Below are 17,365 nucleotides of genomic sequence, written 5' to 3' on the forward strand. Positions count from 1 at the left end.
GACAGCGAAAGATGCTGCGGGTGAAGCCAGTGAAATCCTAGTCGCAAAATGTCACGCGAAGCCCCGCCCCCTCCAAGGCTCCGCCCCGTAGACCTCGCGGTATCTGTGCTGCCCAATAGCCGGGGCTGTGGTTGGTAGAAAGCTACTGTTAAAGTCCTCCAGGGGCCAGAATACTCGCGTACTTCATTTTTAGAGAAAAAAAGATACACCGAAAATGGAACTTTAAATATTAGTCACCTTTAAGGTTAATATTTTCCTTTGATTTCAGGCATTCTAGAGAAAAGAACCACTCAAATAGACCACCCCCCTGGCAACATAAAACGGACCTATCTAAACGTTCCATGAAATTCCTTTAATGCTTGTGCTTTCATTTCAGGAGTGAATGGAAAATACTCATATATGTTTAGGTAAAGCTCTGTCTTAATGGTCAAATATTTGTGGCAGTTCCTTCCTGAAGATAAAAGCTGTTATAAAATTAAAGCAATCTTAGTATAATTAAATTGTTGTATTCAGTATTTATTATATGTCAACCATTCTACTGAGGTTTAAAAAATGATCTTCATTTACTAAATTAAATTAAATTTAATTAATTAATTTATTTATTTTGCGGTACGCGGGCCTCTCACTGTTGTGGCCTCTCCCGTTGCGGAGCACAGGCTCCAGACGCGCTGGCTCAGCGGCCATGGCTCACGGGCCCAGCCCCTCCGCGGCATGCGGGATCTTCCCGGACCGGGACACGAACCCGTGTCCCCTGCGTCGGCAGGCGGACCCTCAACCACTGTGCCACCTGGGAAGCCCTGATCTTTGTTCTGAAAAAATTTTTTATTTTTATGTACTTTTGGCTGCGTTGGGTCTTTGTTGCTGCGTGCGGGCTTTCTCTAGTTGCAGCGAGCGGGGGCTAGTCTTCGCTGCGGTGCACAGGCTTCTCGTTGCGGTGGCTTCTGTTTGTTGCGGAGCACGGGCTCTAGGCACACGGGCTTCTGTAGTTGTGGGACGCAGGCTCAGTAGTCGTGGCTCTTGGGCTCTAGAGTGCAGGCTCAGTAGTTGCGGCACATGGGCTTATTTGCTCCACGGCATGTGGGATCTTCCCGGACCAGGGCTCGAACCCGGCATGCGGATTCTTAACTACTGCACCACCAGGGTCCTGGTGGTGCAGTAGTTAAGGTATGTACTAAAAGCTGTACACATTTAATGTAAACAACTTGAGTTTGTAGGTAAAAATACACTCGTGAAACTATCACCACAATCAAAACCATAAAAGTTATCTATGACCTGCAAAAGTGTCTTCCTGCCCTCTCTGAAAAAAAAAAAATGATCTTTTTTACTTTTCACAACACCTGAAGCTCAGAGTGGTCAAGTGAGGTTTCAAAAATTAAATATGTACCAAGTTTGTGTTAGATATAGGCATCCAATGCAGACTTCTCTGGTTTTAAATCATGAACTCTTAACTCATACATTTATTGCATACACCTAAGAGTGAATTACTATAATTGGTCCTGTGTGTGTCTTTTCAAGTTAATAGGTAGGGACTTCCCTGGTGACGCAGTGGTTAAGAATCTGCCTGCCAATGCAGGGGACATGGGTTTGATCCCTGATCTGGGAAGACCCCACATGCTGCAGAGCAGCAAAACCCGTGCGCCACAACTACTGAAGCCCTTGTGCCTAGAGCCTGTGCTCTGCAACAAGAGAAGCCACTGCAATGAGAAGCCCGCGCACTGCAACCAAGAGTAGCCCCTGCTGGCCTCAACTAGAGAAAAGCCAGCATGCAGTACCGAAGACCAGACACAGCCAAAAATAAATAAATAGATAAATAAATAAACAAATAAATAAATTTTAAAATTATAAAAAAAGATTTAAAAAATGTTAATAGGTAACGCCTTCCTCTTTTTTTTCCCCAAAATATTTTTCACAGTTTAAACTCCTGTGAGCGGAGTATGTTTCCATTTCATGACATCCTTGTAAACATTTCTTATTGATAGACTCTTAACTGTTTTCCAACCTGGTGTAGTAAAATGCTATATCATTGTGTTTTCATTTTGCATTTCTGATTGCCAGTCAAGGTGGATCATTTTTTTCACATGCTTATTAGCCAATATTATATTTAATTCTTTGAAATATTCCCATCTTCTTGGTTTTTTTTTTACTTAAAAAAATTAGGTTTCAACTTTTCCTCCAACTTTTTGCAGTGCTGGTTCGTTCTTCAAAGACCAACTCTGAGGGCACTTTCTTGAAAAGGGCATTTCTGACCATTTTGTTTGGAATGGTTTCTTCACTTACTCTCTATCTCATCCCTCTCTCTATGGCCTTCATAGTATTACCACATTCTGTAAATAAACAAAATATTGTTTAAAGACATTGGGGTTCAGTCATACTACTACCAGTCACTTATCAAATGTATGTGTAGCAAATGTCTCTATCACAGTCTTTGAAGACTTTCGCACTTGATTCACTGTAATTCTCACTCATTGCACATCTGCTGTAGTTTGTGGTGAGTTTAATATTGTCATGGATCCCTCCTCCCCCCACATCTTGGCTTCTCAGTTCTCTTCCTCTTCAGTAATTTTGTCCTCCCTCCTACCTCACTGACTCATACTCTTTACCTTGTCATTATGAAACTTATATGGTAGTCATCAGTTACATCCATTAGACTATAACTTAATTAGTAAATAGTAAACTGTAAACTGCCTTCGCTGGTCAAGCTCACTTTAACTGTTTTTACAAAAACTTGCATATCCCCCAAGCATGATGTAGCCTAAAGAGTAAGCTACAAGGCCTCTTCACGACCCCTACAGATAAGTACGTCTGATGTAAGAGTCTTAAGATGTTTGCCCGAGTTGTTTTTTTGGAACTTGGAGTCAGTTGTCCAGTTTGAACTTCAGCTGGTTAAGACTGGTTGGGACAACCGCCTCTCCCCTCGGGCATGCGAGAGTGTCTGATCGGTGGCCATTTGATGTCAGAGGGCCAAAACCTCCACCCTAAGAATATGCTAATGTCGCCGTTTTCTGAACATGCATCCTCTGAAGAAGCACGTAGCTTAGTTGCACCTGCCGAGAATAACGATACATCTTTTTTTAAAAATGTATTTATTTATTTAACTTATTTATTTTTGGCTGCGTTGGGTCTTCGTTGCTGCATGCGGGCTTTCTCTATTTGCAGTGAGCGGGGGCTTCTCTTCGTTGCAGTGTGCAGGCCTCTCATTGTGGTGGCTTCTCTTGTTGTGGAACACGGACACTAGGAGCGTGGGCTTCAGCAGTTGTGGCACACGGGCTCAGTAGTTGTGGCACGCAGGCTCTAGAGTGCAGGCTCAGTATTTGTGGCTCAAGGGCTTAGTTGCTCCGAGGCATGTGAGATCTTCCCAGACCAGGGCTCGAACCCATGTCCCCTGCATTGGTAGGCGGATTCTTTTTTTTTTTTTTTGGTAGGCGGATTCTTAACCACTGTGCCACCAGGGAAGTCCCGACCCAATCTTTTTCTCATTTCCAGTCACCTTTCCCCACACTCCCTGCACCTCAGGCCACCCTAATTCTTTATCCAGTAAATATCCCTAGCCCCTGGCCTTTGGGGAGATGGATTTGAGATTTGTTCTCCTTTCTCCTTGCTTGACTGCCTTGTGAATAAACCCTTTCTCTGCTGCAAACCTCTCTATCTCAGAGTTGGGCTTTCTGTGTGTGAGGCAAATGAACGTGGCTCAGTAACAATTACTCCAAATTGGGACCCCCTCTGTAATCACAATTTAAAAGATTTATTCTCAGAGTAGTGGCTACCTCCTAACTTTCTAGCTTAGCCCTTTACATATCCAAACTCCATCAATGCTTATGCCCTTCTGGAAAAATTCATCTTTTCAGTGAAACTTAAACTATCAGTTCTTCACTTCCCTCCATAACTGGAACTTAAATTCCACGAATAGTCATTTTAATCATTGCTATATGTATATCTTTTTAAAAAATTATTTTCTATTGAGGTAACATTTGTTTATAACATTATATAAGTTTCATATGGACAACATTATATTTCTACTTCTGTACACACTACAGCATGCTCACCAACAAAGATTTAGTTTGTATAGTCACCACAGAGTTGATCCTCTTTATCCATTTCACCCTTTCCCCTCTGGTAGCCACTACTCTGTTCTCTGTATCTACATGTTTGTTTTTGTTTGGTGTGGTTTGTTCATTTACTTTGTATGTTTTTTTTAAAAATTCCCTATCTATGTGAAATCATATGGTATTTGGCTTTCTCTAGCTGACTTCTTTCACTTAGCATAATACTCTCAGTGTCCATCCATGCTGTGGCAAATGGCCAGGTTTTATTTTTTTTCTATGGCTGTATCTGTATTGTATATATTGTGTTTCACATCTTCTTTATTCATTTATTGGTTGATGGGCACTGCGGTTGTTGCTATACCTTGACTATTGTAAATAATGCTGCAATGAACATGGGGGTGCATAAGTGTTTTCAAGTTAGTGTCTTCATATACTTTGGATAAATACTCAGAAGTGGGATAGCTGGATCATATGGTAGTTCTATTCCTGCATTTCTAAGGAATCTTCATACCGTTCTCCATAGTGGCTGTGCCAGTTTACATTCCCACCGACACCGCAGGAGGGCTCACTTTTCTCCACGTACTCGCCAACACTTTTAATTTCTTGCCTTTTGATAAAAGCCATTCTAACAGGTATGAAGTGATATGTCGTTGTCGGGTTCTTTTTTAGTTTTTTAAAAATTGAGGTATAATGGAGTTACAGTGTTACGTTTCAGGTGTACAAGATAATGATGAACAATTCCTAAAGATTATACTCCATTTATAGTTATTATAAAATATTGGCTATGGACCCTTGCCTGGCGGTCCAGTGGTTAAGGCTCCATGCTTCCACTGCAGGGGGCCCGGGTTCAGTCCCTGTTCAGGGAACTAAGATCCCCGTGTGCTGCGGGGTACGGCCAAAACATAAATATTGGCTGTATTCCCTGTGTTGTACAATATATCCTTGTAGCTTAATTACTTTAAACATAGTAGTTTATACCTCTTCATCTCTTACCCCATCTTGCCTCTCCCCACTTGTAACCACGAGTTTGTTCTCTATATCTGTGAATCTGTTTCTTTTTTGTTATATTCACTAGTTTGTTTTATTTTCTGGATTCCATGTTTAAGTGATAACATAACAGTATTTGTCTTTCTCTGTCTGACTTATTTCACTATGCATAATACCCTACAAGTCTATCCATGTTGTTGTAAATGACAAAATTTCACTCTTTTTTTTTATGGCTGAGTATATACATACACACAGACACACACATGCATATATGTATCACATCACAGCTTCTTTAGCTGTTCATCTGTTGATGGACACTTAGGTTGTTTCCATATTTTGGCTGTCATAAATAATGCTGCCATGAACATTCAGCTGCATGTATCTTTTCAAAGTAGTGTTTTTGTTTTCTTTGGATGTATACCCAGGAGTGGAATTGCTGTATCATATGGTAATTCTATTTAGTTTTTTGAGGAACCTCCACACTGTTTTCCACAGTGGCTGCACCAATTCACATTCCCACCAACAGTGTACGGGGGTCCCCTTTATTTCACAACCTAGCCAACATTTGTTATTTGTGGTCGTTTTGATGTTAGGTGTTCTTACAGGTGTGAGGTGGTATCTCATGGTGGTTTGATTTGTATTTCTCTGACGGTTAGTGATGCTGAGCATCTTTTCATGTGCCTGTTGCCCGACTGGTATGTCTTCTTTGGAAAAATGTCTGTTCACCTCTTCTGCCCATTTTTGTTAATTGATTTTTATTGGAGTGTAGTTGATTTACAATGTTGTGTTAGTTTCAGGTGTACAGCAAAATGAATCAGTTATACATATATCCACTGTTTTTTAGATTCTGTTCCCATATACGTTATTACAGAGTATTGAGGAGAGTTGTATAAACTTTTTTTTTACATCTTTATTGGAGTATAATCGCTTTACAATGGTGTGTTAGTTTCTGCCTTATAACAAAGTGAATCAGTTATACATATACATATGTTCCCATATCTCTTCCCTCTTGTGTCTCCCTCCCTCCCACCCTCCCTATCCCACCCTTCTAGGTGGTCACAAAGCACTGAGCTGATCTCCCTGTGCTATGCGGCCGCTTCCCAGTAGCTATCTGTTTTACATTTGGTAGTGTATATATGTCCATGCCTCTCTCTCGCTTTGTCAGAGCTTACGCTTGCCCCTCCCCATATCCTCAAGTCCGTTCTCTAGTAGGTCTGTGTCTTTATTCCTGTCTTACCCCTAGGTTCTTCATGACAATTTTTTCCCTTAAATTCCATATCTATGTGTTAGCATATGGTATTTGTCTTTCTCTTTCTGACTGACTTCACTCTGTATGACAGACTCTAGGTCCATCCACCTCATTACAAATAGCTCAATTTCGTTTCTTTTTATGGCTGAGTAATATTCCATTGTATATATGTGCCACATCTTCTTTATCCATTCATCCAATGATGGACACTTAGGTTGTTTCCAGCTCTGGGCTATTGTGAATAGAGCTGCAATGAACATTTTGGTACATGACTCTTTTTGAATTATGGTTTTCTCAGGGTATATGCCCAGTAGTGGGATTGCTGGGTCATATGGTAGTTCTATTTGTAGTTTTTTAAGGAACCTCCATACTGTTCTCCATAGTGGCTGTACCAATTCACATTCCCACCAGCAGTGCAAGAGTGTTCCCTTTTCTCCACACCCTCTCCAGCATTTATTGTTTCTAGACTTTTAGATGATGGCCATTCTGACTGGTGTGAGATGATATCTCATTGTAGTTTTGACTTGCATTTCTCTAATGATTAATGATGTTGAGCATTCTTTCGTGTGTTTGTTGCGAGTCTGTATCTCTTCTTTGGAGAAATGTCTATTTAGGTCTTCTGCCCATTTTTGGGTTGGGTTGTTTGTTTGTTTGCTACTGAGCTGCATGAGCTGCTTATAAATTTTGGAGATTAATCCTTTGTCAGTTGCTTCATTTGGAAATATTTTGTCCCATTCCGAGGGTTGTCTTTGGTCTTGTTTATGGTTTCCTTTGCTGTGCAAAAGCTTTGAAGTTTCATTAGGTCCCATTTGTTTACCTTTGTTTTTATTTCCATTTCTCTAGGAGGTGGGTCCAAAAGGATCTTGTTGTGATTTATGTCATAGAGTGTTCTGCCTATGTTTTCCTCTAAGAGTTTGATAGTTTCTGGTGTTACATTTAGGTCTTTAATCCATTTTGAGCTTATTTTTGTGTATGGTGTTAGGGAGTGATCTAATGTCATACTTTTACATGGACCTGTCCAGTTTTCCCAGCACCACTTATTGAAGAGGCTGTCCTTTCTCCACTGTACATTCCTGCCTCCTTTATCAATGATAAGGTGACCATATGTGCGTGGGTTTATCTCTGGGCTTTCTATCCTGTTCCTTCTGCCCATTTTTCAATCAGGTGGCTTGCTTTTTCCTATTGAGTTGTATGAGCTGTTTATATATTTTGGATATTAACCTCTTATTGGTCATCTCATTCCCAAATATTTTCCCCCAGTCAGTAGGTTGTCTTTTCATTTTGTTGATGGTTTCCTTTGCTGTGTGAAAACTTTTAGGTTTAATTAGGTCCCATTTGTTTATTTTGGCTTTTGTTTCCTTTGCCTTAGGAGACAGATTAAAAAAAATACACAGTAAAGATAGAAAATCAACCATGTACAAAGCTAGTAGGAAGGTTAAAAGCCAAAAGTAGTAATATCATCTGTATCTACAGTAAGCAGTTTGGGGATACACAAAATAATTAGATGTAAAATATGATGTCAAAAACAGTAATCATAAGGGGAGGAGAGTACAATTGTAGGGTTGTTAAATGCATTTGAGATTTGAGATCAGCAACTTAAAACAATCACATATAACAATATATCACTGTATATAAACTTCATGATAGACACAAACAGAAAAATCTATAATAGATGCACACAGAAAAAAGAGGCAAGAATTTGAACATGACATTAAAGATAGTCATCAAATCACAAGACAAAAGAATGAAAGAAGAAGAAAGGAAGAAAAAAGCACTACAAAACAACGTCAAAACAATTAATAAAATGGCAATAAGAACATACACATCAATAATTATTCAAAGTAAATGGACTAAATGCTCCAATCAAAAGACATAGGGCGATAGATAAATGAGGACCTACTGTATGGCACAGGGAACTCTATTCAATATTTTGTATATAATAACTTATAATGGAAAAGAATCTGAAAAAGAATATATACATATATAGATCGCTTTGCTGTACACCTGAAACTAATACAACATTGTAAATCAACTATACTTCAATAAAAAGTTGTTTGTTTTGAAAAAAAAGAAGAGTGGCTGAATGGATACAAAAACAAGACCCATATATATGCTGCCTACAAGAGACTCACTTCAGATCTAAAGACACACATAGACTGAAAGTGAGGGGATGGAAAAAGATACTCCATGCAAATGGAAATAAAAAGAAAGCTGGGGAGCAATACTTACATGAGACATAGACTTTAAGAGGAATAGATTTTTGTGGTTTTGATTTGCATTTCTCTAATAATTTGTGATGTTGAACATCTTTTCATGTGTCTATTGGCCATCTATGTCTTCTTTGGAAAATGTCCTATACCCATTTTGGGGTTGTTTTATTTTTGTTGTTGTTGTTGTGAGTTCTTTCTATATTTTGGATGTTAACCCCTTACTGGATATATGATTTGCAAGCATCTTCTTCCATTAGGTAGGTTCCCTTTTCATTTTGTTGCTGGTTTCCTTTACTGTGCAGAAACTTCTTAGTTTGATGTAATCCTATTTGTTTACTTTTGCCTGTGTTTCCCTTGCCTGAGGAGACAAATAAGTGGAAAAGTGTTCTGTGCTCATGGATTGGAAGAAATAACATCGTTCAAATGTCTCTATTACCTAAAGCAATCTTCAGATTCAATGCAATCTCTATCGAAGTCACAAGGATATTTTTCGCAAAAATAGAATACAAAAGTCTTAGATTTACATGAAACCATAAGAGACCCTGAACAGCCAAAGCAATCCTGATAAAAAGAACAGAGTTGGAGGTATCACACTCTCTGATTTAAAACTATATTATAAAGCTACAATAATCAAAACAGCATTATATTTGCAGAAAAGCAGATACATAGGTCAATGGAACATAACTGAGAACCTGGGAGTAAATCCATACATATACGGATAATGAATTCATGGCAAGGAAGCAAAGAGTGTACAATGGAAAAGGACAGTCTCTTCAATAAATGGTGACGGGGGAACTTCCCTGGTGGTGCAGTGGTTAAAAATCCGTCTGCCAATGCAGGGGGACACGGGTTCGATTCCTGGTCTGGCAAGATCCCACATGCCACGGAGCAACTAAGCCCGTGCGCCACAACTACTGAGCCTGTGCCCTAGAGCCCGCGAGCCACAACTACTGAGCCCCTGTGCCACAACTACCAAAGCCCGTGTGCCTAGAGCCTGTGCTCCGCAACAAGAGAAGCCACTGCAATGAGAAGCCCATGCACTGCAACGAAGACCCAACGCAGCCAAAAATAAATAAATAAATAAATTTAGATTAAAAAATGGCGTTGGGAAAACTGGACAGCCACATGCTAAGAAAAAAAAAAAAGAAAATAGACCACTATCTCACACCACACACAAAAGTCATCTCAATGCATTAAAGACTTTAGGGCTTCCCTGGTGGCGCAGTGGTTGAGAGTCCGCCTGCCGATACAGGGGACACGGGTTCGTGCCCCGGTCCGGGAAGATCCCACATGCCATGGAGCGGCTGGGCCCGTGAGCCATGGCTGCTGAGCCTGCGCATCCGGAGCCTGTGCTGCGCAACGGGAGAGGCCACAACAGTGAGAGGCCCGCATACCGCAAAAAAAAAAAAAAAAAAGGGCAGAAGACCTAAATAGACATTTCTCCAAAGAAGACATACAGAAGGCCAAGAAGCACATGAAAATATGCTCAACATCACTAATTACTAGACAAATGCAAATCAAAACTACAATGAGGTATCACGTCACACTGGTCAGCATGAGCATCATTAAAAAGTCCACATATAATAAGTGCTGGAGAGGGTGTGGAGAAAAGGGAACTCTCCTACAGTGTTGAAGGGAATGTAAATTGGTGCAGCCATTATGGAGAACAGTATGGAGATTCCTTAAGAAACTAAAAAGAGTTGCTATATGGTCCCGCAGTCCCACTCCTGGGCAAATATCCCGAGAAAACTCTAATTTGAAAAGATACATGCACCCCAATGTTCATAGTAGCACTATTTAAAATAGCCAACTGGCGACTTCCTTGGTGGCGCAGTGGTTAAGAATCTGCCTGCCAGTGCAGGGGACACAGGTTTGAGCCCTGGGCTGGGAAGACCCCACATGCCACCAAGCAACTAAGCCCGTGTGCCACAACTACTGAAGCCCGCTAGCCTAGAGCCCACGAGCCACAGCTACTGAGCCCACATGCCACAATTACTGAGGCCCGTGTGCCTAGAGCCCGTGCTCTGCAACAAGAGAAGCCACCGTAATGAGAAGCCTGCGCACTGCAACGAAGAGTAGCCCCCGCTCGCTGCAACTAGAGAAAGCCCACGTGCAGCAACAAATCCCAACACAGCCAAAAATTAAATAAATAAATAAATAAATAAATAAATGCTTCCAAGACATGGAAGCAACCTAAATGTCTATCTACAGATGAATGGATAAAAAGATGTGGCATACCTATACAATGGAATACTACTCAGCCATAAATGAGAATGAGATGATGCCATTTGTAGCAACATGGATGGACCTAGAGATTATCATACTAAGTGAAGTAAGTCAAAGAAAGATAAATATCATATGATATCACTTATATGTGGAATCTAAAATATGATACAAATGAAGTTATTTACAAAACAGAAATAGACTCACAGACATAGAAAACAACCTTATGTTTACCAAAGGGGAAAGAGGGTGGGGGAGAGATAAATTAGGAGTTTGGGATTAGCAGATATAAAACTATTATGTATTCAGTGTAAAACAGATAAACAACAAGGTCCTACTGTATAGCACAGGGAACTATATTCAATATCCTGTAATAAACCATAACCATGTAAAAGAATATGGAAAAAATATATAACTTTGCTGTACACCAGAAAGTAACACAACAATGTAAATCAACTATACTTCAATTAAAAAATAAAATAAAATTTAAAAATGTGCTAATGAACAGCTGAGTCAAATATAAAAGGAACAACAACTTGATTGGCAGAGACCTCTTGCCTGCAACAACAATAAAAGATGGCAGAACAATGGAGTAATGTCTTTAAAGTACTTAAATAACACTTTAGAATTAGGAATGAATACATAATAAAAATTTTCAGATATACAAGACTATGAGAGTGTACTACACAAAACATGTTGAGATTTACAAAACCAAGATAATTTACTACACATAGGGTATAGTGGAAAGAACTATTAAAGTATATTCTTCAGCAAGAAGAAAATTGAGGCTAGACTTTGAGAGTGGAATATAAGAATAAAAAGGTAGAGAGGAAATGGTAAAGCATGTTGGTGAATATAAATAGTATTGCTGTTTAAAAAAACTGAAACCATCTTGTTTTCGGCTTTACCTGTAGATTTTATTTCTTTTATAAAAATGTGAAAGAAATATGGTAATTAATTAATGTTTTATTTTTTAAATTTTTTATTTATTTATTTTTGGCTGCATTGAGTCTTCGTTGCTGCGCACGGGCTTTCTCTAGTTGCGGTGAGTGGGGGCTACTCTTCGTTGAGGTGCACGGGCTTCTCACTGCAGTGGCTTCTCTGGTGGCGAAGCATGGGCTGTAGGTGCGTGGGCTTCAGCTGTGGCTCATGGGCTTAGTTGCTCCACGGCATGTGGGATCTTCCCAGACCAGGGCTCGAACCCATGTCCCCTGCATTAGCAGGCAGATTCTTAACCACTGTGCCACCAGGGAGGCCCCTAAATTAATGTTTTAAAAGTTAGAGGTTTGATTTACAAAAGAAAAAACTCGGGGTAGAATTTAAAAGGTATGAATAATGTGTAATAGCAGGAATGCAAACATTTTACATCAGTCTCTGAGACAAAATAACCGGAGGAAGAGATTTAAAAAGGAAATGCATATCCTAATACATGCTGAAAACATCTGATAAAATCCAGCATGAATGGAGAGGGTGTGGAAAAAAGGGAACCCTCTTGCACTGCTGGTGGGAATGTGAATTGGTACAGCCACTATGGAGAACGGTATGGAGGTTCCTTAAAAAACTACAAATAGAACTACCATATGACCCAGCAATCCCACTACTGGGCATATACCCTGAGAAAACCATAATTCAAAAAGAGTCACGTACCAAAATGTTCATAGCAGTCCTATTTACAATAGCCCGGAGATGGAAACAACCTAAGTGTCCATCATCGGATGAATGGGTAAAGAAGATGTGGCACATATATACAATGGAATATTACTCAGCCATAAAAAGAAATGAAATTGAGCTATTTGTAATGAGGTGGATGGACCTAGAGTCTGTCATACAGAGTGAAGTAAGTCAGAAAGAGAAAGACAAATACTGTATGCTGATACATATATATGGAATTTAAGAAAAAAAAATGTCATGAAGAACATAGGGGTAAGACAGAAATAAAGACACAGACCTACTTGAGAATGGACTTGAGGATATGGGGAGGGGGAAGGGTAAGCTGTGACAAAGCGAAAGAGAGGCATGGACATATATACACTACCAAATGTAAGGTAGATAGATAGTGGGAAGCAGCCGCAGAGCACAGGGAGATCAGCTGGGTGCTTTGTGACTGCCTGGAGGGGTGGGATGGGGAGGGTGGGAGGGAGGGAGATGCATGAGGGAAGGGATGTGGGAACAGATGTATATGTATGACTGATTCACTTTGTTATAAAGCAGAAACTAATAAAAAAAAATCCAGCATTTATTCATAATGAAAAGTGAACTTGACTGGAAGAGAACTTCCTCAGGTTAAGAGGAAGCTATGAACAAACATCATACAATTATGTATAGTAACCATCATACTATTTTGCAACTTTCCAGGAGAGCAGCTCAAAACACCAAGAAAGAGAAAAGCCATGGCTAAAAATCTTCATAAATGCATGGGAAAACATATAACATGAGAAATCCAGTTATTTATTGGTTTGGGGAGAAATAGGGTAGCAATAGGGTATGGTGCTGGAGAGAGAAGAATTTGAGAGAAAATAACCAATGCAAACGAGCGGGAATGGATAGGCCTGAGAATGATGTTGTAAAGAAGTCCAGACGTCTGAACACACATTGTCCGGTATCCCTGGGCAGATTTTCCATTTCAAAGATGAGGTCTAGAGTCTGCTTTCTTTTCCTGACGTCTTCTCCTGCTACTATAGCCAGTCTGGAGGGAAAAAGGAGTTGTTGGCCCACGAGATGCTTAATTTCCAGGTTGTAGGACATTCAGTGTAAAAGACGCCGGGAAATCCATTGGGCCTCCAGGATGGTAGCCAGAATTTGTGTGTGTGTGTGTGTGTGTGTGTGTGCGTGTGTGTGTGTGTACACCGGGGTGCAGTTCATTCCGGGAACAGACATCTCTGGGCCTCGCGCTTAGGACGGTAAGAGCGTTGGGGGCGCTCGTGAGGACCCGGACTCGGAGAGGGAGGTAGAGGTTGGAGTGGTGAGTCGAGGGAGAGCTCCCGAAGGCGCAAGTGCAGGTTGTCGTCGTGGTGAGGAGAGCGTTTCTCTGGACTAGGATTGGGCGCCCGAGGACGGGGCTCTGGGACAAAGCCCTGCGCGCTGGGTCCCGACACCCTTGCGGTGGGGCTGCGGAGCTCAGCGACGGAGCCGGCTTCAGCCTCCATCCCAGGCGGCAGGAGCTCGGCGTCTGCTTCCTCCTGGTTGGCCTCTTCTTGGCGGGCGATCTCTGGGACAGCTGCGCAGAAGAATCCCGGCTCCCGGGCCATGTACTCCCCTGGAGCGCTCAGGAAAGCGGCCCGTTGCAGGCCCTGTCCCCACGGGCCTTCCACGCCCCAGCCCAGGAGGGCCTCGGGGACCAGCATGAGGATGTGATCTCCGAGAGACACTTGCAGCACGGACGTGGGCTTGGGCTCCAGCAGCACGTCGACGCCATCTAGGGGCAGGTGCAGGGCCCAGCCGGCGGGCAGGACCACTACGGAAGTGAGCGCGTCCGCGGCCGGAGGTCCCGTCAGGTTGTCCAGGCTGGGCGCCGCCTCGGACTCGGACTCGGGCTCCTCGGGCTCCTCCGTCCGGCGGCGCTTGGCGGGGCCGGGTCCTTCGGTCTGCGGTCCCCACCAGTCCGCAGGGTAGGCACTGGGCCTGCGGGGCCGTGTGCCCATGACCTCGACCGACGGACGGCGCCCCCGGGGCCTGGCAGAGGGCGAGGAGGCGCTCGATCCTGCACGCTGTGACGGGTTTCGACGACGGCTGAGGCAAGCCGGGGCGGGGCGGCGCGATGCGGGGACGGCAGGACGGCGCGATACGGGACGAGTCCTCGGAGCTCCGGGGCCGCCTCCTGCAGTTGGTCCTGCAGTTCAGGTTTCTAGGGGAACGGCGTCTGGCGCGGGGCTGGGCCTGGCGCCTTCGAATCTTCAGCTCGTCACGCCGATTCGTCTACGCAACAGACAGCGAAAGATGCTGCGGGTGAAGCCAGTGAAATCCTAGTCGCAAAATGTCACGCGAAGCCCCGCCCCCTCCAAGGCTCCGCCCCGTAGACCTCGCGGTATCTGTGCTGCCCAATAGCCGGGGCTGTGGTTGGTAGAAAGCTACTGTTAAAGTCCTCCAGGGGCCAGAATACTCGCGTACTTCATTTTTAGAGAAAAAAAGATACACCGAAAATGGAACTTTAAATATTAGTCACCTTTAAGGTTAATATTTTCCTTTGATTTCAGGCATTCTAGAGAAAAGAACCACTCAAATAGACCACCCCCCTGGCAACATAAAACGGACCTATCTAAACGTTCCATGAAATTCCTTTAATGCTTGTGCTTTCATTTCAGGAGTGAATGGAAAATACTCATATATGTTTAGGTAAAGCTCTGTCTTAATGGTCAAATATTTGTGGCAGTTCCTTCCTGAAGATAAAAGCTGTTATAAAATTAAAGCAATCTTAGTATAATTAAATTGTTGTATTCAGTATTTATTATATGTCAACCATTCTACTGAGGTTTAAAAAATGATCTTCATTTACTAAATTAAATTAAATTTAATTAATTAATTTATTTATTTTGCGGTACGCGGGCCTCTCACTGTTGTGGCCTCTCCCGTTGCGGAGCACAGGCTCCAGACGCGCTGGCTCAGCGGCCATGGCTCACGGGCCCAGCCCCTCCGCGGCATGCGGGATCTTCCCGGACCGGGACACGAACCCGTGTCCCCTGCGTCGGCAGGCGGACCCTCAACCACTGTGCCACCTGGGAAGCCCTGATCTTTGTTCTGAAAAAATTTTTTATTTTTATGTACTTTTGGCTGCGTTGGGTCTTTGTTGCTGCGTGCGGGCTTTCTCTAGTTGCAGCGAGCGGGGGCTAGTCTTCGCTGCGGTGCACAGGCTTCTCGTTGCGGTGGCTTCTGTTTGTTGCGGAGCACGGGCTCTAGGCACACGGGCTTCTGTAGTTGTGGGACGCAGGCTCAGTAGTCGTGGCTCTTGGGCTCTAGAGTGCAGGCTCAGTAGTTGCGGCACATGGGCTTATTTGCTCCACGGCATGTGGGATCTTCCCGGACCAGGGCTCGAACCCGGCATGCGGATTCTTAACTACTGCACCACCAGGGTCCTGGTGGTGCAGTAGTTAAGGTATGTACTAAAAGCTGTACACATTTAATGTAAACAACTTGAGTTTGTAGGTAAAAATACACTCGTGAAACTATCACCACAATCAAAACCATAAAAGTTATCTATGACCTGCAAAAGTGTCTTCCTGCCCTCTCTGAAAAAAAAAAAATGATCTTTTTTACTTTTCACAACACCTGAAGCTCAGAGTGGTCAAGTGAGGTTTCAAAAATTAAATATGTACCAAGTTTGTGTTAGATATAGGCATCCAATGCAGACTTCTCTGGTTTTAAATCATGAACTCTTAACTCATACATTTATTGCATACACCTAAGAGTGAATTACTATAATTGGTCCTGTGTGTGTCTTTTCAAGTTAATAGGTAGGGACTTCCCTGGTGACGCAGTGGTTAAGAATCTGCCTGCCAATGCAGGGGACATGGGTTTGATCCCTGATCTGGGAAGACCCCACATGCTGCAGAGCAGCAAAACCCGTGCGCCACAACTACTGAAGCCCTTGTGCCTAGAGCCTGTGCTCTGCAACAAGAGAAGCCACTGCAATGAGAAGCCCGCGCACTGCAACCAAGAGTAGCCCCTGCTGGCCTCAACTAGAGAAAAGCCAGCATGCAGTACCGAAGACCAGACACAGCCAAAAATAAATAAATAGATAAATAAATAAACAAATAAATAAATTTTAAAATTATAAAAAAAGATTTAAAAAATGTTAATAGGTAACGCCTTCCTCTTTTTTTTCCCCAAAATATTTTTCACAGTTTAAACTCCTGTGAGCGGAGTATGTTTCCATTTCATGACATCCTTGTAAACATTTCTTATTGATAGACTCTTAACTGTTTTCCAACCTGGTGTAGTAAAATGCTATATCATTGTGTTTTCATTTTGCATTTCTGATTGCCAGTCAAGGTGGATCATTTTTTTCACATGCTTATTAGCCAATATTATATTTAATTCTTTGAAATATTCCCATCTTCTTGGTTTTTTTTTTACTTAAAAAAATTAGGTTTCAACTTTTCCTCCAACTTTTTGCAGTGCTGGTTCGTTCTTCAAAGACCAACTCTGAGGGCACTTTCTTGAAAAGGGCATTTCTGACCATTTTGTTTGGAATGGTTTCTTCACTTACTCTCTATCTCATCCCTCTCTCTATGGCCTTCATAGTATTACCACATTCTGTAAATAAACAAAATATTGTTTAAAGACATTGGGGTTCAGTCATACTACTACCAGTCACTTATCAAATGTATGTGTAGCAAATGTCTCTATCACAGTCTTTGAAGACTTTCGCACTTGATTCACTGTAATTCTCACTCATTGCACATCTGCTGTAGTTTGTGGTGAGTTTAATATTGTCATGGATCCCTCCTCCCCCCACATCTTGGCTTCTCAGTTCTCTTCCTCTTCAGTAATTTTGTCCTCCCTCCTACCTCACTGACTCATACTCTTTACCTTGTCATTATGAAACTTATATGGTAGTCATCAGTTACATCCATTAGACTATAACTTAATTAGTAAATAGTAAACTGTAAACTGCCTTCGCTGGTCAAGCTCACTTTAACTGTTTTTACAAAAACTTG

The 17,365-nt window shown here is 42.2% G+C and overlaps 2 protein-coding genes across 2 annotated transcripts in view; both read right to left on the bottom strand.

Annotated features, from left to right (window-relative positions):
* The window catches only part of LOC307053752 (vomeronasal type-2 receptor 1-like), a gene marked incomplete at both ends in the record, with an annotated part of 253,032 nt that overhangs the window by 156,748 nt on the left and 78,919 nt on the right, over nt 1–17,365 (bottom strand).
* Nucleotides 13,571–14,353, bottom strand: LOC307053163 (proline-rich protein 23C-like; the record flags this gene model as incomplete). Its single annotated transcript, XM_079704471.1, has 1 exon — nt 13,571–14,353. One exon carries the CDS (start codon nt 14,351–14,353, stop codon nt 13,571–13,573), a length of 783 nt encoding a protein of 260 aa, XP_079560597.1.

The sequence above is a fragment of the Hyperoodon ampullatus genome, assembly GCF_949752795.1.
Source record: "Hyperoodon ampullatus genome assembly, chromosome: 5".
Taxonomy (NCBI): Eukaryota; Metazoa; Chordata; class Mammalia; order Artiodactyla; family Ziphiidae; genus Hyperoodon; species Hyperoodon ampullatus.